The 26,538-nt window shown below is 36.2% G+C and overlaps 1 protein-coding gene across 1 annotated transcript in view; it reads left to right on the forward strand.

Annotated features, from left to right (window-relative positions):
- Positions 1 to 5,862: 5,862 nt before the first annotated feature.
- The window catches only part of SMURF2 (SMAD specific E3 ubiquitin protein ligase 2), a gene marked incomplete at its 5' end in the record, with an annotated part of 42,042 nt that continues 21,366 nt past the window's right edge, over positions 5,863 to 26,538 (forward strand). The window contains 8 exons of the mRNA XM_015572444.1: positions 5,863 to 5,905; positions 11,306 to 11,414; positions 14,041 to 14,174; positions 15,193 to 15,258; positions 16,919 to 17,003; positions 19,416 to 19,499; positions 22,063 to 22,265; positions 24,661 to 24,745. Coding sequence (XP_015427930.1) covers positions 5,863 to 5,905; positions 11,306 to 11,414; positions 14,041 to 14,174; positions 15,193 to 15,258; positions 16,919 to 17,003; positions 19,416 to 19,499; positions 22,063 to 22,265; positions 24,661 to 24,745 — 809 coding nt within the window. The remainder of the gene's footprint in view (positions 5,906 to 11,305; positions 11,415 to 14,040; positions 14,175 to 15,192; positions 15,259 to 16,918; positions 17,004 to 19,415; positions 19,500 to 22,062; positions 22,266 to 24,660; positions 24,746 to 26,538) is intronic.

Below are 26,538 nucleotides of genomic sequence, written 5' to 3' on the forward strand. Positions count from 1 at the left end.
GGCAGCCAATCAGTGATTTCCTCTCAGCATTGATGTTTCTATCTCTTCCTCTTCCTTTCTCTCTGAAATCAATAAAAATATTTATTAAAAAAATACATTAACTCTCTGAGCATTACCTGAGCTCTTATAATTGGTACTAAGGATGGAAAGAGCAATGGGCGCTGGTTCAAGTACCCAGAGTATATTCTTAAGAAAAAGAACAGTGCAATAAAGACTCCAAGGCATGAAAATAATTTATTTATGCAAATAAATTACCAAATCTCAAATTATGTTTAAGAATCAGTCTTTTAAAATATACAACTGAGAGTTTTTCTTTCTTTTAGGGTATAAAATAATTTAAGGAAAAACTGGCTGGCCCTGGCCGGTATGGCTTATTTGCTTGGGCATCATTCCATGCAGCAAAAGGTTGACGGTGCGATTTCTGGTCAGGGCATATGCCTGGGTTGTAGCTCAATCCCTGGTTGGGAATGTGCAGGAGGCAGTCTATCAGTGTCTCAATGTTTCTCTCTCCCTCTCCCCTCCTCTCTCTCTGAAAATCAATAAAAAATCTTAAAACAAAATTGGTTGGAGCTGTCTACCTAGTGTTAAAGTTAGCAGTCTGACCAATCCTGGTATTTCTTTATGTTTTAAATTAACCTTTCAATGAACCTCTCGTAGGACCCTGTTTTATCTTCCCTGGTCTCTGGGTTACTGAAATTCAGTTTTTCTTCAGAAACTTTAAACTTGATTTTAAAATTCTTTGTTTTGATTTTTCAGTTGCCTTTTGAAACTTTTTTATATATTAGCAACATCTTATTTGTGATTTTTAAAAGAAGATAAGTATGTTTTAAATAAAGGAATACACTAAAAATAAGATTTTATAAGTCAAAATCATGATGATTTGAGAATTGGTAATTTATTATATAGAATAAAAGTTCCTCTTTCAGTGAAATTATTTTAGATTTTTTTGAAGTCTGTTTCATTCATTCAACAAGTATTTATTGAGGGCCCATCAAATGCCTGTCAATGTGTACTTGATGCTGAAGTACAAAGAAATGAGGCAGACATGGAGTTTTGCTGTATGGAGTTTTCCAGCTCTATAGTTATAAGCAACATTCTACACTTAAACAATTATAATGAAGTGTGATAAATGCTTGTGATAGCAATGGGCTTCTGTGAAAATACAAGTGGGCGGAGGGTTGAGAGAAACATGTTCTAAAAGGCTTCCTTCCCTTTTGAGACCTAAAAGATGAGAAGGTGAAGCCTGAGAAAAATGTGTCAGGCCTGGGAAGGTTGTGGGTGAGAGAGTGTACATTTAAGAAAGTGAAAGTTTAGAGTGGCTGGATCTTGGACTTGGGGCTTGGAAGGGAGAGATGGTGATGAAAGCTGAAGTCAGAGGGGTAAGCAGGAGCCAAGGCCAGAAGGGTATTGTAAACCAAAGTAAAGTTTGGGCCTGAAGACCTTGGGAATGTTTTAAGGATGAAGGTCAGCAGAGGAGAGAGAGACAAGGTCCCTAGGAAGGGGTAGGTTGGGTATGAGCTACAGAGCACAGGCAAAAGGATAGTTTTGAGGAATGCTTTAAGGATGCTTTGGAATATTAGAAGGAGGGGAAATGGATGGAAGGACTAATCATATTTTTAGGAAGATCACTTTGGGTCCAGTGTGGAGAACTGATTGAAAGGGGGTGAGGCAGGAGATTGATTGCGAGGCTACTGTAATGACCTAGATCAGCGATGGCGAACCTATGACACGCGAACTCATTTTTTTTGGTTGATTTTTCTTTGTTAAATGGCATTTAAATATATAAAATAAATATCAAAAATATAAGTTTTTGTTTTACTATGGTTGCAAATACCAAAAAATTTCTATATGTGACACAGCACCAGAGTTAAGTTAGGGTTTTTCAAAATGCTGACACGCCGAGCTCAAAAGGTTCACCATCACTGACCTAGATAGTGGTTGATGTGGTCTGGACTAGGGTGGTGGCACTGATAATAGAAGTGGCCAGATGAAGGGTATTAGTTAGAACTGGAAATTGCTGGGAGGTGAGGCGAGGGAGGAGTAGTGAAGGCTGCTGTAAAGGTTTCTGTCTGAGGCAATGGAGTGGAAAGCGAAGCTATTTATTGAAAAAAAGTAAATGGGAAATTTGGGGGGAGAGGGACGATGGGGATTTTATTTTGGGGATATATTTAGTTTGCCTGTGTGGACCTGGAGTTCAGGAGAGAGCAAAGGTTTGGGTTTATAGATTTAGGTGTCATTAAAATGGTACAGACCAGGGAGGAATATATGGGAAAATGGCCTTTCAGATGTGTATTTTGAGAGGGAAAAGACTTGTGAGTCTATTAAAGTATGAACTTCCTCCCAGAAAAAAAAGTGAGTTCTTTCATGTACATATAACAGTTTACAAATAATTCTAAGGTTTACACATATGAGCATCTGTGTTCCTCAGGTTATAGACTTAAAGAAACTTAGGGCAAAACCATGAAGAACCTTAACTTTCATGGATGGTACATAGGAAAAAAAATCTGGCAAGGGACACTTAGAATGAGTTTTATGACCTACTGTAAAACCAGGTAGATGTGGTGTTAAACAGAACCAAGAAGAAGAGAGAGGTGTCAGAGGAGGGAGTAGTCAGTAGAGGCAAATGCCCTTCAGGGAACAAATGTAATAAAGAATGAAAAGTGTCCATTGGATGGATTTAGTTATTAGGTTTCCAGGGCTTTGGAGAAGCAGTGTCGGGAAATGGTGGGAGAGGAAGCCCTATACAGTGGGAGGTAAAGAAGTGGAGCCACAAAGTGTAGACAGTTCTTTAAAGTAGTTTCATTATGAAGGAGAAGAGGTTGGATGGTGGCTGGAAGTAGGAGACATGGGTGAGACTTGAGTATGTTTAAGTGCTGACGAGACTGTTCCGTAGAGGAGAGGAGAGATAATATCCTTGAGAAAGTGGTGAGTTGGCTATAAGAGCCAGAGCAAAGGCAGTAGAGTTAGGCGGGAGAGTAGAGTGGACATTGTAAGTGAAAGGAAGAAAAAAAAAAGAGTATCAAAGCATTAAGTTTGTAGGTTTAGTAATGAGAAGTTGAGAGAATTTGCATATTTTTCTCTTTCTCTGAAGTAGGATGTGAAATCATTTCACTTCTTGAATTATGATCACCTCTTTAATACTGAAGATTATAATTTGTATTTATATTGTATATGTGTTGATCCTAAGTATTCTATTTAATTTATATGATGATAATAAAAATTTGGAGAAGACTTCCAATCAAGTTTGTGATTTGGTACTTAGTTATGGCCATAGTTTTCATGATTGAGTTATTATGATTTGAAAAATAAAACTGTTTCTAAGAGACTTTGCTTAGTAAATCTGTACCTTGTGCTTACTTAGTAATTTTATTCATTTACTAATGACCTCTGTCTTCAAAATGACTTTTATTTGAACTTGAAATTTGAACTTGATTAGTTATATTTAGATTTGTTCCCAAGGTTTATAATGTTAAATGAATTTTTACACACTGAACTTCCAATAATTGTAACTAATTGAATAGACTAATGGTGAGTAGAAGTAGGTAGAAATTAATCAGCCATTACTCTCATAGATATTTTATAAATTATAAACCATAAATAGATGGAAATTGATGTGTCCCCTCACTTGTATTGGGCTTGAATTTAAAAAGTGAAGTTTATGACTCTGTATAGGTAATAATATTTTAATTTAAATATAATTCCCATGCTATAAAATTCACCCCTTTATAGTGTGTAATTCAATAGTGTTATTTTTTTAAAATTGATTTTTAGAGAGAGGTAGAGGGAGGAGAGAGAGAGAGAAAGAGAAAGAAACACCGATGTGTGAGAGAAACATCAGTTGGTTGCTTCCCATATGTGCCCCATCTGGGGGGTCGGACCCACAACCTAGCTGTGTACGGAGGCTGTGAATCGAACCCCAAACCTTTTGGTGTTATAGGATGGCACTTCAACCAACTTGAGCCACCTGGCCAGGGCTGCAATTCAGTGGTTTTAATATATTCACAAGATTGTGCATCTATCACCCTATAAATAATAATTTAATACAACGTAATCAAGAGAATGTAGATTTGGGATATTTAGCTCAGTATACTAACTTTTATTTTTTGTTAAGATATAGTAGATCTATCTTGTCACCTGTATATATAAAAGGCTAAGTGACCAACTGTCCATTCAACTGTCTGACCAGCTGGCCAGTACATCTGACGTGCACTGGCAATTTAAAAAATAAATGTTGAATCGTGCTTGCGTGATACATATAAAGCTCTCAGAATGGATATTATTGAAATCCCCTGTGAAATGATTTGTAATGTATCTATTGTTGAAGCTACCTTTGGAAATAGTATATCTATAGATAATATTAAAAATATATTTAAAGATGCGATTCTTTGTCCTAAAAATGAGCACGTTCATAAATTAAATGAAGACATTTTGGATATACTTGGAGTTTTTCACACCTATTTGAATGATGATTCCATTGATTCGACAGATGATGCCAGTATGGAAAATTTTCCCATCGAATTTCTTAATAGTATTACCCCTTCGGGAATGCCGTGTCATAAATTAAAATTGAAAGTGGGTGCAATCATCATGCTACTGAGAAATCTTAATAGTAAATGGGGTCTTTGTAATGGTACCAGATTTATTATCAAAAGATTGCAACCTAACATAATCGAAATTGAAGTATTAACAGGATCTGTGGAAGGAGAGGTAGTTCTGATTCCAAGAATTGATTTGTCTCTGTCTGACACTGGCCTCCAATTTAAATTAATTCGAAGATAGTTTCCTGTGAGCCAGCATTTGCAATGACTATTAATAAATTACAAGGACAAACTCTAGACAGAGTAGGAATATTTCTACCTGAACTCCTTTTCAGACATGGTCAGTTATATGTTACTTTCTCTCGAGTTTGAAGAGCATGTGACGTTAAAGTTGTAAATTTCATCACAAGGGAAATTAGTCAAGCACTCTGAAAGTGTTTTTACTCTTAATGTGGTATACAGAAAGATATTAGAATAAGTTTAATCAATTTATCAGTCACTGTTTTTATCAATGTTTTTATATAATATTTTGTTTTTATATCATGTTTTAGTTGTTTTTATATCATGTCTGTTGTTATGGCATGTTATTGTTTATTAATCAATTTACATATTATTATCATATACATTTTACTAATTTTCTTTCATTTCTGACACTTCTATTATAGAGAAAGGGCGAATAGCGATATTAAAATATTTCTTCTAATTAATTTCCTTTCAATGTGCACAAATTCGTGCACTGGGCCACTAGTTGAGCTGATAATTTAGAAGGTAATTTATCTCTCCTATAAAGTTTCTGTGGCATTCAGATGCAGGGTATATAACAGTATTATTTTTAAAAAGCTCATCTATATCAGGGAAGCTTTATTTTATTTATGATCTTCTTAAGCATAAAATTATCTCCTAAACCAGTGGTCGCCAACCCTTTGGACCTCACGGACCACCAGTGGTCCGCGGACCACCAGTTGACAACCACTGTCCTAAAATATATGTCAACCCGAATTTACATATTTTTGCCTTAGATCTGTTTTTCCCCTTGCCACTAGGCTACCCTGAGAACAGATCTTGGTGGAAGATAGGAATTGGGTTGTTATTAGAATACCAGATTTACAAACTTTTTGTCCTCAGCTGTTACATTGCTAAAGATGCAACCACTGGTTGAACTGTCTTCTGCTAGTCTTTTAATGAAAGTTTGTGATCATATTTCATACATTGCTGTAGTTACTGTTTATTATTCAGTGGTGTTTCCAGTGTTTAAAAATGACACTTTTGACAATGCAGTCTTACCATTTTATTTTAATTTTCCTTTGTATTTTTTGTTTCCTTTACAGTACTCTGTGCAAAAAACTTGGTGAAAAAGGATTTTTTCCGTAAGTAAAATTAACTTTAAATCTTGTATGTTGTGTGTGAATTTTTTGGGTAGCATTTTCAGAATTGTCTGACTTAGGACTTTTTCTATTCAAAAATATACTCAGTGTTGTTGTTGTGTGTTTTTTTGGTTCAGAGCCTTTTGGCATCACTTTTTCTGTTTTGTTTTGTTTTTTAAATATATTTTTTTTTATTGATTTTAGAGAGGAAGGGAGAGGAAGAGAGAGATAGAAACATTAATGATGAGAATCATTGATAAGCTGCCTCCTGCATACCCCCCACTGGGGATCAGGCCCACCATTCGGGCATGTGCCCTTGATCAGAATTGAACCTGGGCTTTTCAATTTGCAGGCTGACACTCTATCTACTGAGCCAAACCGGCAAGGGCACTTTTTCTGTTTTTGGAGGATTTTGATCTTTTTAGTTTAACCCCTTTCCCTTTAGTCACCCCTCCCATATATTTGTGTGAAATGTGTATGTATGTGTGTGTGCGTGCGCATGTGCGCGTGGTGCTGTGTATATGCAGATGTGTGTAATGTATATTAAAGGTGTTTATGCTACTAGATTTCTAGAAAAAGTTTGAGGTTATTTTGTGAACACTTTCCCCCCTAACATTTTATAGCAAATTTTACCCATGCATTCAGGATTCCTTGGAAAGTAGCAAAGTCATTCAGCTTGCTTGGAGTTTCCAGGCTGTAGGAAAGAAATCTATGTCACATTTGATCATAGATGCTCTTGTCTCAGACTCCAGAGTGGACATATGGTTCCCGTATTTGCAGTCTTTTTGCTGATCTGTTGTGAATTTTCTTGTGGCTTTACTTAGAATTAAGGTTTGTGAAGGAGGATTGTGGGTAGCTTTAATTTTTGAGTAAAACATGATAAAATTTTTATTAAAAACTCTAAGCCAACAAAATTTTATATGTAAAGTATTTGAAGTTAGAAATAAAGAATTATTAGATTTTTAAATTCATGTCCTAGCCCTAGCTGGTTTGGCTCAGTGGATAGAGCATCGGCCTGTGTACTGAAGGATCCCAGGTTCGATTCTGGTCAGGGCCACATGCCCGGGGGTTGCAGGCTTGATCCTCAGTAGGGGTCGTGCAGGAGGCAGCTGATCAATAATTCTCTCTCATCATTGATGTTTCTATCTCTCTCCCTCTCCCTTCCTCTCTGAAATCAATAAAAATATATTAAAAAAAATTTCATGTCCTACCAGCCAGCAAAAACTAGCTGTAAGTGCTAATTTAATATGACATTAGATAATTCTTGAGGGTTTGGTTAAAAGAAATAATAAGCTCTTGATATATTTTTAAATCGTACTTAATTAATTACACTTGAAATTTTATTACTTCCAATCTTCCTAGTGTAGAATCTGAATTAAAGCTTATAAAATAACTTCTTATAAAACTCTTTAATTAAAATTTGTATGGTGTCTGTGCTGCTAAAGGACATAGCTAAGAAGAAAGATATAACCAGTTGATGTTCCATGTACCCTATGCCCCAATTTTGTACCCAGTGGTCTTTCTCTGGGCTACCACTAATTACTATTGTCTTCACCAGCTGGTGCTGGACTACTCACCTCAATCAACCCTATCTTTAATAACCTAGTAACGAGTGTGTATTCTTTTTTTTAAAATATATTTTTATTGATTTCAGAGAGGAAGGGAGAGGGAGAGAGATGATAGGAACATCAATGATAAGAGAGAATCATTGATTGGTTGCCTCCTGCATGCTTCCTATTGGGGATTAAACCCATAACCCGGGCATGTGCCCTGACCAGAAATCGAACCGTGACCTCCTGGTTCATAGGTGGAGGCTCAACCACGGAGCCACACCAGCTGGGCCTGTGTACTCTTTTACCCTTCTTAAGGTTGCTCTGAGGTAGGATTAATCCTAGTAGGACTGCAGTATGGGGGGTAGGATTGGATGGGTTGGTGACAAGGAGAAAAGGATGGGGAAGTGAGGACTGCACATGTTCAGCTGCATACTTCCCAAGACATCTGCTCTGGTTTTAAAGATAAAATCTTCAGTTTTGTTTTCCAGCCTTCCTCCCCAAATTGTTTTCCTTCCTTCAGAGCCACAAGATACACTTTCTCCAAGGAAATATCCAGATAGCCTTGTCTTAGTTTTCCTAGGAAATCTAGAGGGATCTTACTTTAATTCTTTGTAAACCTCTAAGACAGCGGTTCTCAACCTGTGGGAACATATAAAGAATTTTACAGTGAAAATTCACCATTTGATTTTACTATTAACTTTATCCATATATACATTATATTTATTTTTAAAAGAGTGCTATTAGCATCAAATTATTTTTTCTTTTATGCAACATTTAAATAAAATATCTGTGTGTAACATATTCTGTTGAGATGTTGTATAGAGGCCATACTGAAGTCACTCAACCAAGATTGGTTAGCTGAATTATTTTTTCTTCCCCTAATCAAAAACAAAGCTTTCTTTTCCCTAGTAAGTAACTCAGTTTTAAGTTGAAATTTTTATTTTATTATTCAGCTCATTAAGTAAATTTGTGTAGTGAAAAAGTTCTTGAACTTTAGCTATTTTATATGACTCAGGAGTGATGGGGAGAATTGAGAAATTTAAAAAAATACAGAAAATATTTTACCCACTTTATATTTACCACTCTTAGAGGTCTCAGTAACTTCAGCAAATTTGATAGCTCTTGACCACATTAGATTAACTTGGCTCTCAAGTGAAAATTCTGTAGAATAATATAATTAGGTAAGTTCTAAAAGGTATTTTTTGGTTAGGATATAGAGCTTGTATTTTGTGTTCTTTAACAGAAGAGAGAAATAGGAAGGTGAGATTCAGGCATTCATACTTTTTAAAAAAACTTTATTTTTAGGTGTTGACACTATTACAGATGTCCCCATTCCCCTTCCCCCTTGCCCATCTCTACCCAGCCCCCACTTCCTCTTCCCTCAGGACATCACCTCACGGTTGTCTATGGGTTATACATATAACACACCTAGTGTTTTTGTGTGGAAAAAGTTGTTTTTCTTAATCCTCAATGTGATTTTTTGTTTGTTTTTGCTTACAATTATATATTTATATGTTTATATGCTTATATTGAAGAATCAAAAGAACAAGATAGAGTACATTACTCCCAGGAGAAAATACTTAATGTTAGTGAATGTAGAGGGAAAAGTATTTTCTATTGAACACATTTACAAATTGTTAGGCATTATGGAAATAATATGAACAGCAGTAAACTTCAAGAACAATATCCTATATAATAAAACCCTAATATGCAAATTGACTGAACGGCAGAACTACTGGTCATTGTGATGCACACTGACCATCAGGGGGCAGACCCTCAATGCAGGAGCTGCCCCCTGGTGGACAGTGCGCTCCCACAGGGGCAGCGCTGCTCAGCCAGAAGCCCTGAGCCAGGCTCATGGCTGGCAAGCACAGCGGTGGTGACGGGAGCCTCTTTTGCCTCCACAGGCGGGCGGTAAGGAGCGAGGGGTCTCAGACTGCGAGAGCCCCGGACTGTGAGAGGGATGTTTGCCTGCCAGCTTAGGCCTGAGATCAGGCCTACTAGTAAGCTGGCAGACAGACATCCCCCAAGGGGTCCCAGACTGTGAGAGGGTGCAGGCCGGGCTGAGAGATCCCCCCTACGCCCCCCCCCCCCGCCGAGTGCACGAATTTCATGCACCAGACCTCTAGTAGTTAAATAAATTGATATCCTAATTTACCAAGTTTCTTCTTAAATACTTAACACTCTTAGGTTAGGTCTTCTCTCATTTTTTTGAAGTTGCAGATCACAGAAGCATAGAATTGGAACTGGCTAGGTGATTTCTGTCTGACCTTGAATCTTGGCATGTTAGTATCATGACTTTAAAAAGAAACTAGCATAGATGTCTAGGTGCAAAGTTTCTCCAATTATTAACACTTATCAAATTTTGTTGAAGTATTTTCAGCTGTCCATAGGAAATCTATACCATCCCAATATGTCTCAAATCTAAACGGTCATTTTTGTCTTTTTAATATTTTATGTAGCTCTACTTTCTCCTAACGTTTTTTGGTCAAAAGGGCTACTATTTAAAGTGTTGTCTGGGCTGAAAAATGTAGTGTCATTTTTTGACATTAGTTTCTTATGAATTATATTAGATCTTTGAGAGTAGCTTTCTTCATTTCCTTTTCTTTTCCATGTGACTTCGCTAGTTCAGAGTCTACTCGTCTTAGTGTTCTTTATGCTGCTTAGTCCATCTGAATACCACTAATAGAAATTATGAAAATGTATTCACAGCCAGCTCAGGAACCTAAAATGGCTCCCTGCTATCTACCTCAGTCACTCTGAGTCTGGATTTTCTGACTTTTAAGTCTCTCTTGGATCAGTCTTATCTCTCCAACCATATTTTTCACACCTTAGCACAAACCCTTTGGTTAGACTTCTCTGAACCCTTCAGATATTATCATACTCTCCTTGGTGTTCTTCCTACTTATTCTTCAAAGCCCAAATGAGCCCCATCCCCTCAAAAGAAAATAAAAGCTTTTCTTTACTGTTCAAACTCAAACTGTTCTCTTTTTTGAAGCTCTTGTACAGACTGGTGAATCACATAGTAAGAGAGAGGTATAGTACAGCGTAGTAGTTAAAAGCATGAAATCAAGAACCAGACTGTGTGTGTTTGGGTTTAGAATCTAAACTTTAGACCCTGGCTTTGCCATTTACTACTGTAACTTTGGACTAGTTAATTACCCTTTGTGCCTCAGTTTCCTTATAGATAAAATAGAGATAATAGTATTATTTACTCCATAGGGTTATTGTGAGGATTAAGAGATTTAATACATATGTAAAACATTCATCATATTGCAGATCAGTACAATCAAACATTTATTCTCAGGGCTGTGTGTGTGTGTGGCATTCTTATTTCCCCAATTAGATATTAATCTCTTTTAAGGCAGGGTATTAGATTTTTTGTTTCAATTTCTCACACTCATGGAAGTTACTCAGTAAAACTTTTTGGCTAGTTTAATTTCTCTGTGGCCCATGTTCCTGTGTGAAAACCTTTAGTAAGCTCTTTCTTTAAATAAGCTACCCAGGGAGACCTTGGGAAAGCTATGAGAGCCAGGAGTGTTTTAAGCATTCTCCTTTCTGGGGTCAAAAATAAAGATCTACAAAAATTCCATATTTGAGGTAACCTCTAGACCTCGGTAGTTTAAAGTTGAGAATGTTTTCAGATAGGAATAAGAAAAAATGTAGTTTTTGGTATTTAACGTAGAATGAACTTTAATCTTAGTTTTCAAAATGGATCACTTTTATAGGTAAACATTAAACTTTTATAAAGAATGAAGTAATCTTTGTAGCAAATAATAATCTTCATGTAATTATTCTATCTTCCATGTCAAATATTTTTTAATAAAAAATATCATCTCCTTTTTCACAGGACTTCCAGACCCATTTGCTAAGGTGGTGGTTGATGGATCTGGGCAATGCCATTCTACAGATACTGTGAAGAATACACTTGATCCAAAGTGGAATCAGCATTATGACCTGTAGGTTTAAATGATTAATCTGAAATGAAACATAGAAATCAGTATTATTTGATAAAGTCTTGGAAAAGAATCACTAAAAAAGATCTGAGTTTGATCTGTGGTATAATTTGGCCTTCACCAAGGGATATAAAACCTACTGAGAAGGTACTTCGGTTAATTTATAGCTGGTTTTGGAAGATGAAGTAACCTTTATGACTCTATGAAGAACAAAATGTTTACACAGTATAGAGCAGTTCAACTCCCTCCGCTTTTATCAATTAAATGAAGTATAAAACCAGAAATCATAATTGGGGTTCACTTATAGGCATTCTTTTTGTTTCTATATGGATGGTTTATTTCCTTTAAATTTTATTTTAATCATAACAATACTAGAGGCTTGGTGCATGAATTCGTGCACCTGTGGGTCCCTCAGCCTGGCCTGCAGGATAGGGCCGAAACCAGCTCCCCGACATCCCTTGAGGGGTCCCAGATTGCAGGCCAACCTGAGGGACCCCACTGGTGCACGACTGGGGCCAGGGAGGGGTGTGGGAGGTTGGCCAGCCAGGGAGGGACAGTGGGAGGGCTCTGGGGTGTGTCTAGTCTGTCTCGCTCAGTCCCGATCAGCCAGAACCCAGCAGCAAGCTAACCTACCAGTTGGAGCGTCTTCCCCCTAGTAGTCTGTGCACATCGTAGCTACTGGTCTACCGGTCGACTCTCTGCCCCCTGGTGGTCAGTGCATGTCATAGTGAGTGGTTGAGTGGCCTTAGCATATCATTAGCATATTGCGCTTTGATTGGTTGAACGGAAGACCGAACACTTAGCATATTAGGCTTTTATTATATAGGATAGGAAATGTACTTTTTCAAAATGGCAAATGATACTACTGTGGGACTTTTAATGGGAAAATGCAATTCTCTGCTTCCTTCTTATTTCTGCTCTCACATTTTTAACTTCCAGGTAAGAGCCAGAGTTCATACTGTGGCTGATGAGGCCCTTTATGACTTGTCCTCTCTATTGATTAGAGCAGACAACATCAAATTTTCATTGGCTTAATACAGTAGAAGTGTATTTTATGTATGAAGTCCATTTGGCAGGGGGGTGAGACACTGTCATATAGTCATTCAGGAATACAGGCTGACAGAAGCTTCCCTGTTTGCAGTGTGTGGTCTCAGGGTCTCTATGGGCCTTGACATCTAGCCTCCCAACAGGCTACTTCAGCCATGGTGGGCTGTTCTCAAACCTGAGGGAATCAGTATGTTAGCATTCCTATAAATCAGCTTCCCAGTTGGGAAACTGATTTTAAAAAAAATGATTGGTTTGGGATATTTAGCTATTTAATACCTGATCTGGTTCTAGAATCTCAACATGTCATGTGGTAGATACTGGTCATGTTAGGTCTGTTAGGTCTTTTTGAAAATCGGTACATTCATACTGAGTGATACCTTAGTTCAGATATTTTATTTCAAGCAACAGACATGAAATTCAAATTGGCCTAATTTTAAAAAAAAAGAGAGAATGTAGAAGCTTGCTTAATTAAAAGTTAGGGGGTAGGGTGGGCATGCTTTAAAGACAGCTGGACCCAGGAGCACACATGTGGCTTCCATGTTCCTCATGTAAAAGTTTTAGTCCTCACTTGCTGGTTTAGGCTTTTTAATGTATTAGGTGAATTTTTCTGAATTTGCTGCTTTATTAAATGACATTAAGATCAAGGTTGCTGGACCAAAAATTTGACCTCTTTGAGACACTGAAATACAGTTAGGGTCCTGCTGATAATGAATTATGTTATCTTATTATATTTTTGCATGGGATGACACCATGTGAACAATTGGCTGTGGTAGAGCTTTTCCATGCTTTCAGGTATATGCACAGACAAGTGTAGTAACGCTTTTCCCTGCTCTGCTTGTCTGCAGGCAGTGAAGTGAAATCTGCAAGAGTCCTGCTCGCTCAAGGCCTGCATACAGGAAAGAAGCAGGGAAAAAGCGTTACAGTCAGCTTTTGTTCTACAGCATTTAAAAACATAACAGGTATGTCAGATTTTTGGTCTGTCAGCCTTGACACTGCCCCTTGAGAATGAACGGAGTACTCTATGAGGTAGCAGGTCATATCATTGAGATATATTTAAAATGTGACTATAAAGATGTTCTTACAAGATTTTGTTCTTGGAAAGAAATAACCATACACTCTCATGGTGTTATTTAACACCAGTTACTAAAAATAGTTTTTTTCACTAACAAAAATTGTTACTCAGCCTGAGAGTGGCAGATGTGATAAGGATATATTAAAAATTCTTTTTAGCCCTGGCCGGTGTGGCTCAGTTGGTTGGAGCATCATTCCATGCACCAAAAGTTTGCGGGTTCGATCCCCAGTTGGGGCACTTACGGAAAGCAACACATCAATGTTTTTCTCTCTTTTCCCCTTCCTCTCTTTAAAAAGCAATCTAAAAACCAATTCATTTTAGCTTTTACTCTTAAGATTTAAAGAAATATTTAAATTCAATACTGTGGATTGATTGAATTCAAAACATGTTTTACATTACCTAGCCATACTCTGAAACATTTGTGACTCTAGGCTACAAAAGCAAAATAAAAATTTAATACTGCTTACTTATAATTGCCAAGTTACTCATGTAGTCATTTTGTGTTTTTAGGTACATTGGAAAGTCTGATTCAGTTACTATCAGTGTATGGAATCACAAGAAGATCCATAAAAAGCAAGGTGCTGGATTTCTTGGTTGTGTTCGTCTTCTTTCCAATGCCATCAACCGCCTCAAAGACACTGGTTGTGAGTAGATACTAGTACTTTTAAAAATGTGCATATATACATACACATATATACATGTTTGGGGGAGGAGCACAAAAACTTCTGTGCATGTTTGAAACACTGGTTATAATTCCTGGTCTAAATTTATTAGATATTATTTTTAAAAAGCAACGAAACATTTTAGATATGTGAATCCTAGAACTGAATCAGAGCTGGTGCTAGGTTTCCAGTGAATATGTAAGGGTTCAGAAATGATTGCTCTCCAGAGAGTAATAAGAAAGATGTCAGAATACATGTGCCTTTTTAATTTCTTAGCACCCTTCTCTGGTTTTGGTGGATTTTTGAGATGAAGTGAGTTTTATTTAGGCAATTGGAGTGTTTAAGATGGTAGTTAAAGGGGAATTATTAGTAAATAAAAATGATATATAAAACTGAAGAAAATTAAAGTTATAGAAAGGTAAACATTATAGATGAGACATGAGAGAATGAGTTGCCCCTACATGAGTTAGTAGCAGAACTGACTCAAACCCTTATCTTACAGTTAATACTTGGCTGCTTGTTAGTACTCACTTTGTGTGTGGTGGTTGCGGGGGGCGTCTGAAGTGGGTAGAGAGAAAAACAATGACACTAACATGTATTGAATGTTACTCAGAGATGAATTGTTAAGAACAACAACTCGAGCCAAGACAGACTGAAGTGGTCTGAAATCTTTGGAGAGAAAGTAATTGCATATTGGCAGTATCACACCAGTGTCTCATGGTTTTTGAAATCTAAATTTATCAAAACTTTTGTTGAGACGTTTATATTAATTATATATACAGTCAGAAAATTTAAAACATGTTTCATCATTAAAACATGATTAATTCTTTAAATCAAGCATGTCAACAAACTCAGCCTGCTGGCCGCGGGTTTGACATGCTTACTTTAAATGGCAGGCCTGATTTCCAGTGATTGTGGAAATTTGCTATCACTTAATAGATGTTAGAATTTCTGATACCAGCCTCTTTTTTCATTGCTTTTTGTTGTTGATTTGAAATAGATCAGAGGTTGGATCTCTGCAAACTTGGGCCAAATGACAATGATACAGTTAGAGGACAGATAGTAGGTAAGTGTGGAACTCAAAGTTACATGAATTTTTGCCTTCATTTAAGCTGACCTAAACTCTAAATACCTTTTAAATAAAAGTGCAGCCCTGGCTGGTGTGGTTTAGTTGGATAGAGCACATCCCATGCATAGTAAGGCCATGGGTTGGATGCCCAGCCAGGGCACATAGATACATTTCTATAGCATTTTAAAATTTTGTTTGGTAGTCTGTTTGGGCACATAGATACATTTCTATAGCATTTTAAAATTTTGTTTGGTAGTCTGTGGTAATTAGTTACAATTAGTAGTAAGGTATTTTTTAGTTAGTAAAAAATAACTAATTTAACCAGTCTTTATTGTTGGACATTTAGGTTGTTTCTGATGTTTTAATACTATGAGCAGTGCTGTGATAAACATAGTTTTTCTATGACTCATTTTACATATTGTTAGAATTAGGCTACTTAAAATCAGAATATCATCTAAAAATTTCTTAGGTCTTTTGTAAGACAGCATTCTGGAGATGTACATTGAAGCTTATAAAGTCCTATAGCTTTGATCCTTAATATTATTCTAAACAAAGCTAATGAGAAAATAACCTTGTTTCTGCCGTAATTGTATTGTGGTAAGCATTTCACTTAGCCTTTCTGATACAGTTTTCTAGTACAATTCTAACACTAATAACATCTTATTTGCATTCACTGAGAAGGTGTGTTAGGGTATTGTCTCCTGTAAATGGAACAATGCATTGAACTGTCTGATTTTTCAAAATTTTTACAGACCTGGAAAATTTCAAAATTTTGAGACCCTTCCTAGAAGGGTCGTAAATTGTCATACTTTATATAGTGTTCTTTTAAGAAGTTGGGCTGTAGTCAAGTTTCCTGTATCCCTTCTAGATTTGAGAGAGTTGCCAAAAATACAGTCTATAATAATAAAAGTGTAATATACTAATTAGACCAGACATCCTTCCGGGTGAAGCTGGGCTGCGAGGGAAGCCTGGGTCCCAGGTGCCGGAGGGAAGCCCGTGCCGGCAGCCAGGGGAAGGAAGATCTGCTCTTGCATGAATTTTGTGCATTGGGCCTCTAAAGAATAATAAAACAGCAAGGATTTCAGGCACATTATTTAGCCAGACTTCCTCATTATTCAGATTGGGATTATCTTACCCTCAAAAACTTAAGTGTTTTGTTCAAGGTCACAGAGCTAAACTAGTTGCTATAGCCTGGTTTAGAGTTCACATCTCTTGCTGCCAAATTTATAGTGATAGTTTTATACTACACTGGATGATGATGTACTGTTTTAACTCATGGAATTCAGATATTGCCCAATGCCGGAATCTAGTGTATTTTTAAAAAAGACGAGTCAAGAATTAAACTGAAATTAATGTGATCTTTTCAAATTCTTCTGTACATGAATATACCGTTCATGTGTTCTGCCTCTTCTTAAATGAAGTAGTAGCTTTGCATTGCCCATTATAATGGAAAAAAGTAATTAGACTCTTCTCCATGAACATGAGAAAGCGTAGAAAACCTTGAAATTCTAATATCACTCGTAAAGGAAAAAATCTCATGGAAAAATAAATTACTAAAGAGTTCATTCTAAAATATTAAACTAAGCCAGATGTCTTATGAAATTGTAACAATTCGTTATTATCTATGACTCTTAGTAATGCTTCTGTTGTTTAATAGTAAGTCTTCAGTCCAGAGACCGGATAGGCACAGGAGGACAAGTTGTGGACTGCAGTCGCTTGTTTGATAATGATTTACCAGATGGGTAAGCTAAAATCATTAGAGAAATATGTGGATAACATCCTTAAAATAATGAGAAAGAAGTTGGTGTTTATTGTATACGTAACTTTAAAAATTTGCGGATCAATTTCAAAATCTAGGTTTTCCTTGTACTTGGAAAATTAGTAAGGGATCTTGTCATAAATTTATAAAATAAACCACGAATTAGATGTTAAATTTGGTTTTTAAGAGTTTTGATTAGGAAACGAATTTTTGGCAAATAGAACTCTTGTAAATATTATATATTTAAAAAAACACATTTTTTGTTTTATTAAATTATTCAAGCCTGGCCGGTGTGGGTCAGTGGTTGAGCATCAACCTATGAACCAGGAAGTCACGGTTTGATTTCCGGTCAGGGCACATGCCTGGGTTGCAGACTCGATACCCCTTGTGGAGTGTGCAGGAGGCAGTTGATCAGTGATTCTCTCTCATCACTGATGTTTCTATCTCTCTTTCCTTTTCCCTTCCTCTCTGAAATCAATAAAAGTATATGTTAAAAAATTACTCAAAACTGGGTATATACTAGTAAGTACTGAATCTGAGACATTGCTCTGTTTAGAGGTATAGGATTGAGAATCCATGTAATAGTAATAATAACAACATAGTAACATTTATTGAGCATACATGTGTCAGATACTGTTAAAAGCACTTTATATATTGCATTTATATAATTTAATTCTCATAGTATATGGTTCTGGAATTAGACCATCTGATATCTAATCCTTACTCTTCTGCTTACTAGCTGTATGAATATAATGAATTTATTTAATTCTGTAAGTTTTGGTTTATACCTATTTATAAAAGAGGATGATGATAATAGTACATATGACATAAATTGTTGTGCGGACTAAATGAAATCATTCGTGTAAATCACTTAGCATAATGTCTTGCATATAGTAAGCGTTTAATAAATAATTAGCTACTGCCCTAGACCATTTGGCTCAGAGCGTCGGCCTGTGGACTGAAGTGTCCCAGGTTCGATTCCGGTCAGGGTAATGTACCTTGGTTGCGGGCACATCCCCAGTGGGGAGTACTGTCCTTGTTACGCTCATTCATTTCACAGATTAAAAAACTGAAACTCAGGAAATTATGTAACTTGCCAAAGGCCACATGGTAGTTGGCAAGAGCTGGAACATAAATCTAAATTTTATTCCAAAGCTCATGCTTATTTATCATTCTTCTCTTTCTCTGATACTAGTTCTGACACTTTTCTGATTTTATTTTTAACTTTCAAAGTATTTTTAATTAACTTCAATGAGGAGCAGTTTATATTCTATAGATTATATCCATATAAAGTGTATAACTGGCTGAGTTGTGATTTAAATTATTTTTGACATGACATTTGACATCCAAGCTGTGGCATTTGCTCATTTTATTTAAACTGGTAAAAATTGCTGTGACTTAAGTTTGTCCAATTTATAGATCTCTTTAGCTTCTTGATATATCCGTTAACTTTTATGGATGTGAGGTAGATTATGGTAGTTTTTAAGGGGAAGTTTAAGGTGAAATAACTAATCAATATTGAGAGATTACAACAATCTAAGGCTTAATTATTCTAAACTTGCTTTATATTATACTATATAATTGTAATCAGAGGGAAGAGATCATGTTAACATCTCCTTATTTTTTTTTAAAAAAATGTATTTTTTTGATTTCAGAGAGAAAGGGAGAGGGATAGATAGAAACATCAATGATGAGAGGGAATCATCGATTGGCTGCCTCCTGCACACCCCACACTGGGGATTGAGCCTGCAACTGGGGCATGTGCCCTGACCAGGAATTGAACCATAACCTCCTGGTTCATGGGTTGACGCTCAACCACTGAGCCACGCTGGCCAGGCCTTATTTCCTATTTTTTAAGGCCTTCCAATGTCTGCCAATGTCTTAGTGGAAATATTAACATTACCGCATCTCTATAGTCATTAGACTATTTTTTGTTACGTAAATAAGATATTGAGGAAAAGGTGGCATTCTTGCTTTTTAAAAAATTAGTTTGAGTAGGTTAAATGCTTTAAAAAGCTTTTATATATTTTCTTAAATTAAATATTTAAAAAATTATGTAATTTTTAGTTGGTCTGCACCTCCCTCCCCACTAAATTCTGGATAAATGAGTGTAATTTAATTGAACCTTCTTGACATTATTGAAAAATTCTCAATTTGGCTGATGGGAAATATTAATTACACCTCAATGTAAATATATTAGAAGCTTCAGAATTCCAGAAAATATATTGTGCATTTTAAGAATAAGTTGAAAAAATTCCTATGTCTGTGACTTGATCTTTCAATTTGTCATTCTTGATTCATACTCACAAATCTTTTCCTGGCTTGGTTATTGCACTAAAAACATTTTCTATCCAGCTTCCTACTAATACCTTATCTTTCAATATTTTTATTTCAGCTGGGAAGAAAGGAGAACTGCCTCTGGAAGAATCCAGTATCTAAACCACATAACAAGAACTACGCAATGGGAACGCCCAACACGGTAAGAACATACAAATATCTTCCCATGGTCTATGTTGTTCACCCTCCTGAAGGCGTTCCTTTCTGTTTAGCTATCAGCTTTACCAGATTTCCTATCTTGGTTTATACTGCTCTAGATCAGTAGATCTTATAGCAAGTGCCATTATTATTTTTACAAGTAATTTTCAATAAGGATTGTTTAGCAGGTTATCCTGTTATTGTAGCTGCAGGGCCTGCGATGATACTCAATCTATATTTATTAAATAAAGTAAATGAATAAATTGAGAAGTCATCTTAGTTCTAGGACTCTTAAAATTTTTTGAGCCCATTATTGAATGGCTGTAACAAAGTATGTGTACAGGATCTACATTTGTTCAGTCATGTAAGGGGATGAACATATTATAATGCGTCCAGTAAGATCTGTAATCAGGATAAGAACCAGGTGCTCTGAGATTATATGGAGGGGCACCTGGCTCAGAATGGGGGACAAGGGGATGGTGGAACTTGCAGAGGAAAACTCTGAAGGAGCAGAATCTCTGAACTAAATCCAGAAAAATGTTAGGATTTAGCCAGGTAAGGGGAAGGTGATGAAAAGTGTTCAGGGTAGTAGTGCTCACAGCTATCGTTCAGTGCACCAAATGGTTATGTGCCAGGCACTGTGCTCAGCATTTGAGCTGTAACATTGAACACATTGGAAAGACCTTCATGGAGTTTAAAGTGTAAAGACAGGGATGCAAGATACTTTTTGGAAACTCGGAGGGAGTGCTTTTTAAGTAACTGAAAATGAATAGGATAAGTGGCTGAATACTTTTTTATTTTCTTAAAAGTAAGAACAAAGTTCAATAACAACAAAAGAAAGTAAGAACAAAGTTTATTTGCTACCTGTACTCAGTGTTTGTTTTGCCCCCACCCTTTTAATTCCCCCCCCCGCCCCCCCCAGCAGGCCTGGCTGGCACCAGACACAGAACATCAAATGCTTCTCATTAGCTATACGTACTGTTATTTGCTAAGAATTGTTTAACTCATTGGATCACAGTTTTCCCTATTGTGATTCTTGGTTAAACACTTAGCTCATGTTGCTATTTTAAAAAATGCTTGATAGCACAAATGAGCAAATTAGCATTTTGGTTTTTGTGTCAGGTTATTGTCCTGGACTTTCAGAGCCTAGCAGAAATTTTTTTTCTGCTGTTAGAATTTACTTCCATGCCCAGCCTTCACTCTGTTTATCAGACTTGCCTTTCTGAAATAAAAGCCTACCTCGGTCTCTTTAAAAAATGCTTGAGAGTTGAATTAAGTGACCAAGGTTTTTATTGAAGTCAGATAGCCGTTTTTATTATATCTGAGTGTAAACGAATGTGTACTTATGTCAGTGTTTTAGCGAAATCCGTTTCCTTCTACTTCATACAAACTGATAAAATTGACTTTAATTTCAACATGTATAAAGTTGATTGTGTTGTAAGTGTTAGTTTAAAAATTAACTCTTGATTATCCTCTAATTTTGGATGACCTTCAATAGACTGGAAGCTTTTTGAAGAGACAGACTATTTTCTTTCCTTTATCCATTCAATACTTATTGAGCTGCTCTTACATGTATGCCAAGCTCTATTCTGGGTGTGGGGGGATGTGTAGTGGGGAACAAACTAGGCCAGGGGTGGGCAAACTTTTTGACTCAAGGGCCACAATGGGTTCTTAAACTGGACTGGAGGGCCGGAACAAAAGCATGCATGGAGTGTTTGTGTGAACTAATATAAATTCAAAGTAAACATCATTACATAAAAGGGTACGGTCTTTTCTTTCAATAGTTCTATTCATTTCAAACCCGCGGGCCGTAGTTTGCCCACGGCTAAACTAGGCACTCTAGTCTCTCAGTAAGTATTCAAGTGCTGGAAGACAGACGGAACAAGGATGCAAATAAGAAAAATATCAGAAATAATTGCTATGCTGCTGAAGTAGGGTGATCTACTATCAAATGCTGGTGATTACTTCAGATTCTAATGTCAGGAAGGACCTCTTCAAGGCCACATTTAAGCTAAAGCTACGATTTGAATGATACACACACACACACACACACACACACACACACACACACACGAAAATAAAGGAGCCTGGCCTAGATGGAATAGGGAAAAAAACCACATTTTAGGTGGAAGGAGGAGCTTACTGTCCAGAACTAAAGGTAGCTGACCTGTGCAGGTTCAGGAGCAGCAAGAATGTGAATGTGGCAGAAGCAGAGTGGGAGAATGGTGGGAAGTCAAGTCTGAGAGGTGGGCTGTAGCTAAGTCAAGTAGTGCTTGGTGAACTAATCCTCATATCTACTGATATATGTGGATTTCATATAAAATGTAATTAAAATAAATATTAAATGATTTAAAGACATACTAGTAATTGACATTCTGCTGACGACTTGAGTTTCATTGGTGCTTAGAGGTTTCAGATTTTTATTCAGAGTTTGTGAAATCATTGTATTTGTATTAGTCATTCCATTTTCCTATAAGTGATGGTTACTGCAAGTGCATACATTGTTTAGAGAGCTCTACTTTTGATATTTGAATTGAATAACTTTTTTCCCTGTTACTTTTCAATAGACCGGCTTCTGAATATTCTAGTCCTGGCAGACCGCTTAGCTGCTTTGTTGATGAGAACACTCCAATTAGTGGAACAAATGGTGCAACATGTGGACAATCTTCAGATCCCAGACTGGCAGAGAGGAGAGTCAGGTCACAGCGACATAGAAATTACATGAGCAGGACACATTTACATACGCCTCCAGACCTACCAGAAGGCTATGGTATGACAACTAGCAAAGGAAAAATACAGTGTGGTTTACTAATTTCAGCTTGCTAAGAAATCTGGAAAATCAACTTTTTAAATAAGTTATTAATCTGGGTTTAGGAATTCTGCATGAAAATAAATGTAAAACCTCCCAACTTTGAAAAGTCTTTGAAGTGGTAGAAGACTGCCTAAGCAACAGTTCGACCTTGGGCTAGTCATTTAACCTCAGCCTTTTTGCTCTTTTATGTTCTTTATTTTTTTTAAAGTTATTTTTATTGGTTTCAGAGAAGAAGGGAAAGGGAGAGATAGAAACATCAATAATGAGAATCATTGACCGGCTGACTGCTGCGTGTCCCCAACTGGGGATTGAGCCCACAACCTGGGCATGTGTCCTTGACAGGAATCAAACCCGGGACTCTTCAGTCCGCAGGCTGGCGCTCTATCCACTGAGCTAAACCAGCCAGGGCCTTTTTGCTCTTTTATAATGAAATAGATCACAAAAGTATCGTGAGTAACATATGAAATAATTTACTTCTTTGTAAATAGGCACTGTATAAAGGTAAGATGGTATTGTTATTGATAATGGAAATCTGCAGTCAGACCTAAAATGTAATTTTCTAGACATACATATTTAGAAATAATTTCAAAAGCATATTTCTAACGGTATTTATATATTTGTTTTGCCTATAATTTTGAGTTATCTGAGTAATTGGGTTATTGTTATAAATGATTTAGTCATTTCTGTTTGTATAACATTATAATCATATAATTTCCTGAATTGTAGAATTTCATGTGAGGATGACATGAATCTTCTGGTTGAATACAAAACTTTCTAAATCATAACTTGTGAACACTCTTGCAGATAGTATGAACTCAACTGTCCTCTCCTTTCTTGCTAACTGCTAATCAGTTACATCCTTGTGCTCTCAACAGCCTGCCCATAAACTGTCCTGGACTGCTGGTGACGCCTAGTGGCCAATATTGGGAATCGCCTGATCCTACTTTTATTTTTAATGTAGGATATTTTTAAAACTTTTCTGCAGACACATGATTTTAACTTTATTTTTTAACGTATTTGAACTCTTTACTTAAATTTAAAAAACCCTGTTTTTCCACTGTGCTATGCTTCACAGGTGAACTTACAGCACAGCTTGGGCTTGGGAGACAGGCAGGCATGGTTTATACCCTGACTTGCCCACATATTAGTTGTGTAATAGTGGGCACATTATTTAACCTCTCTGAACCCCAATTTTATCTTCTATAAAAAGAGGAAAATAATAGTACCAACCATGTAGGCTTGTTTCAAGAAATAAGTGGTAATTTCATTTGAAGTGCCTGACACAATGTCTGGCATAGAAAGCACTTAGTAAATTGTAGCTGCTATTATTAATGCTCAGACCTCAGAATAAAGTATTTCTTGCCATTTCTTTTTAATTGAGATTATAAGGCAAGCTGTTTGGAGTGGAGGTGGTTATACTTTTATAATATTTGTATGATATGGATTAAAATTTTTAAAAATCCAACCAAAACATAGGAGTAAAGTGGGTACCAAGGTTAAAATCTTTGGAGCTGTCTTATATAACCAATTTAAAATATTTTTATGTTTATAATTTTAAAAAGTTTAAAGTTTAAATTCATTGACTTAATTATAAGTTTATAAACAAATTTATACTAATAAATATTAGCAATAGTGTTGTCATTTAATATGTTGGAATTTTTCATTAGATTTTGTTTAAAAAAAATGGATAAATAAAGACCAAAACCACCAGTGAAGGAACCTTTCATAGACCCCCTCTCTGCCCTGGCTTCCTCACTCCCCAATATGCACACTGCTGTTTAGTCCTCATCTTTGCCTATTTTTGACTATAGAGTGAGAGTCTCCCCTGTATTCCATCCTTTTTGCTTCTTGTTAAGTCCAAATGTAGTCAAGAATACACCTCTCTAAAGAGAAGAATTAGGCATAAGGAAAAAAAACAAACCATTACTGTCCTGCAAACCCTTTGAAAGTTTCTGAAAGTTCCTCAGAATCTTCCCAAAGTTGTCTAGCCTCTTTCTCTGAGCCTTCCCTCACGCTCCACATTCAAGACAAATACAGGATCATTTCTTCACGTTTGTCTTGTTGAATTCTATTTTGCATTGCACCATGGTTAGTATTTGAGTCATGTTATAAGTATAGTTGGCTTTAAATAGCTGGCCTGTGATCCCTCATCACTACTTACAAGATTGTTTTTAGGAGAACATGTATTCTCCAGGAGTTCAGAACAAATGATTTGTGAAACAAAGTTGCTGTAACGATACAGATTGGTCATTAGGATAACTTACTTATTAATATAATATTCTCATGTCTATAGCTGTCTTTGATTTGGACATTCTGAATATATCTTTATTATTAGTGTTTCTTAATTTTACAGAACAGAGGACAACACAACAGGGTCAGGTGTATTTCTTACATACTCAAACTGGCGTGAGCACGTGGCATGATCCAAGAGTGCCTAGGTAAGAACACATTCTAAATGTTCCTCATACCATTGAATCTCCATTTTACTTAGGATTTCTTTGATTATTTCATCTTTACTGTCTTAAAATAGCTTATGTAAAAGATTGGCTCTTTCTAATACTCATTTCAGTTTGACGTTTGTAGAAAGTCTTACTTACCTGTCTGCGATCCTACCCCAGTGCCCTATCCCCTAACCAGTCCTTCTCCACTCCGTTTTAAAAAGTCTGGGCAAAATGCCTGGCCAGTGTGGCTTAGTAGTTGAGCTTCTACCTGTGAACGAGATCAGTGTGCAATTCCCGGGCAGGGCACATGCCCCAGTTGCAGGCTAAATCCCTAGTAGGAGGCAGCCGATTAGTGATTCTCTCTCATCATTGATGTTTCTCTCTCTCTCTCTTCCTTCCTCTCTGAAATCAATAAAAATACATTAAAAATTTTTTAAAATAATAAAAAGTCTGGGCAAAAACATGAGTCTTTTAGGAGTTTGAAAACTGACCTGGGGGAAAAAACATACAAAATCTTACAAAAAACATACCCATTTTTAAAGGGTAGTAAATTGATATTTTTATTTCTGGTTAGGCTTTTTTACAAAAGGTTTATTTATTTTAACCTTATATGAGTGTATCCAGTGTTCTTTTATGTGTTCCTTTAATAAAGCTTCATTTTAATATAGAAAATAAATAACCTAATTAAATTAAATTTCTATTAAATGCCAAAGCTTATACTCAGAGCTCTATTTGTTAAGATTCATGTCAAAACCAGATGTGACTAGCTGATCTTGGATTGCTTTGAATACCCTCTCTTTATTTATAACTAAAGCAAAGTAATAAAAATATTTTACTTTCTCATAGAACTTGATTAGAGTCTTTTGAGGTTGGCAACCAAAGAAATGTGCTATCACTAACTTTTGTATCAAGATTGCCATTTCTCTGTCTTGGTAATATAAGTTTTTAGTTTAAAAAAAGTAGTGAGGAGGAAATTTTGATCTTATTAGTAAGCTCATTGAAAAAAATCCATGGGCTTAACTTTTAGCAACAAGACTTTTATTATCTAAATTATAAAAAGTGGTATGGATTCTGTTTATCCAGTTGAAGGTCAGTGACAAGCTTTTCAATAAAATAATTTAAAATCATTAGAAGGAAATGTATAGAAGAAAGTGATTTTCAAAAACTAAATGTTTTACAGTAGTGAGAAAGTAGACCTTAAGTTATCTGTTGAAAGAACAGCATGTAAGCTGGCATCAGAAGATGAAATAGAGAGAGGTCTTGGCAGCACTGTTGGTAATATGTTCTTATTCCTAAGGAAATGTGTCAGTTTTTCATTAACATATACATGATTTCAATAAAGGTTTAAGAATATTTCATGTTGAGTACTGAATAATGGCTTTATGAAACTATGCTCTGCATTATTTTTCTTCTCCTTAATCTCTATGCTCCAAATTGTTATCGTAACAATCATATCTTCATATCATCATATCTGTATATATAAAAGGCTAATATGCTAACTGTCCATCCGGGTAATGACATCACATAGCAACACCCGGCTTCCTTTCCCTAGCAACTAGCCTCCTTGGAGTTTCTTCAGCCCAGGAACATGACTTGCTTTATAGCCAGGTGGAAACATTTTACACTTTAACCAAATGTCTGTGAAGCATTTCCCATGCCTCATCTCATTTGATCCTCACAGAAGTCCTGGAGTAGGTAGATAGGAGACTCGGTGGAATCCTATTTTCTTTTCATTAGCCAGAAAATGGAGATTTAGAGAAAATAGAAACTTGACCTGACTGAAAAGAGGT

The sequence above is a fragment of the Myotis davidii genome, unplaced genomic scaffold (genome assembly GCF_000327345.1).
Source record: "Myotis davidii unplaced genomic scaffold, ASM32734v1 scaffold69, whole genome shotgun sequence".
Taxonomy (NCBI): domain Eukaryota; kingdom Metazoa; phylum Chordata; class Mammalia; order Chiroptera; family Vespertilionidae; genus Myotis; species Myotis davidii.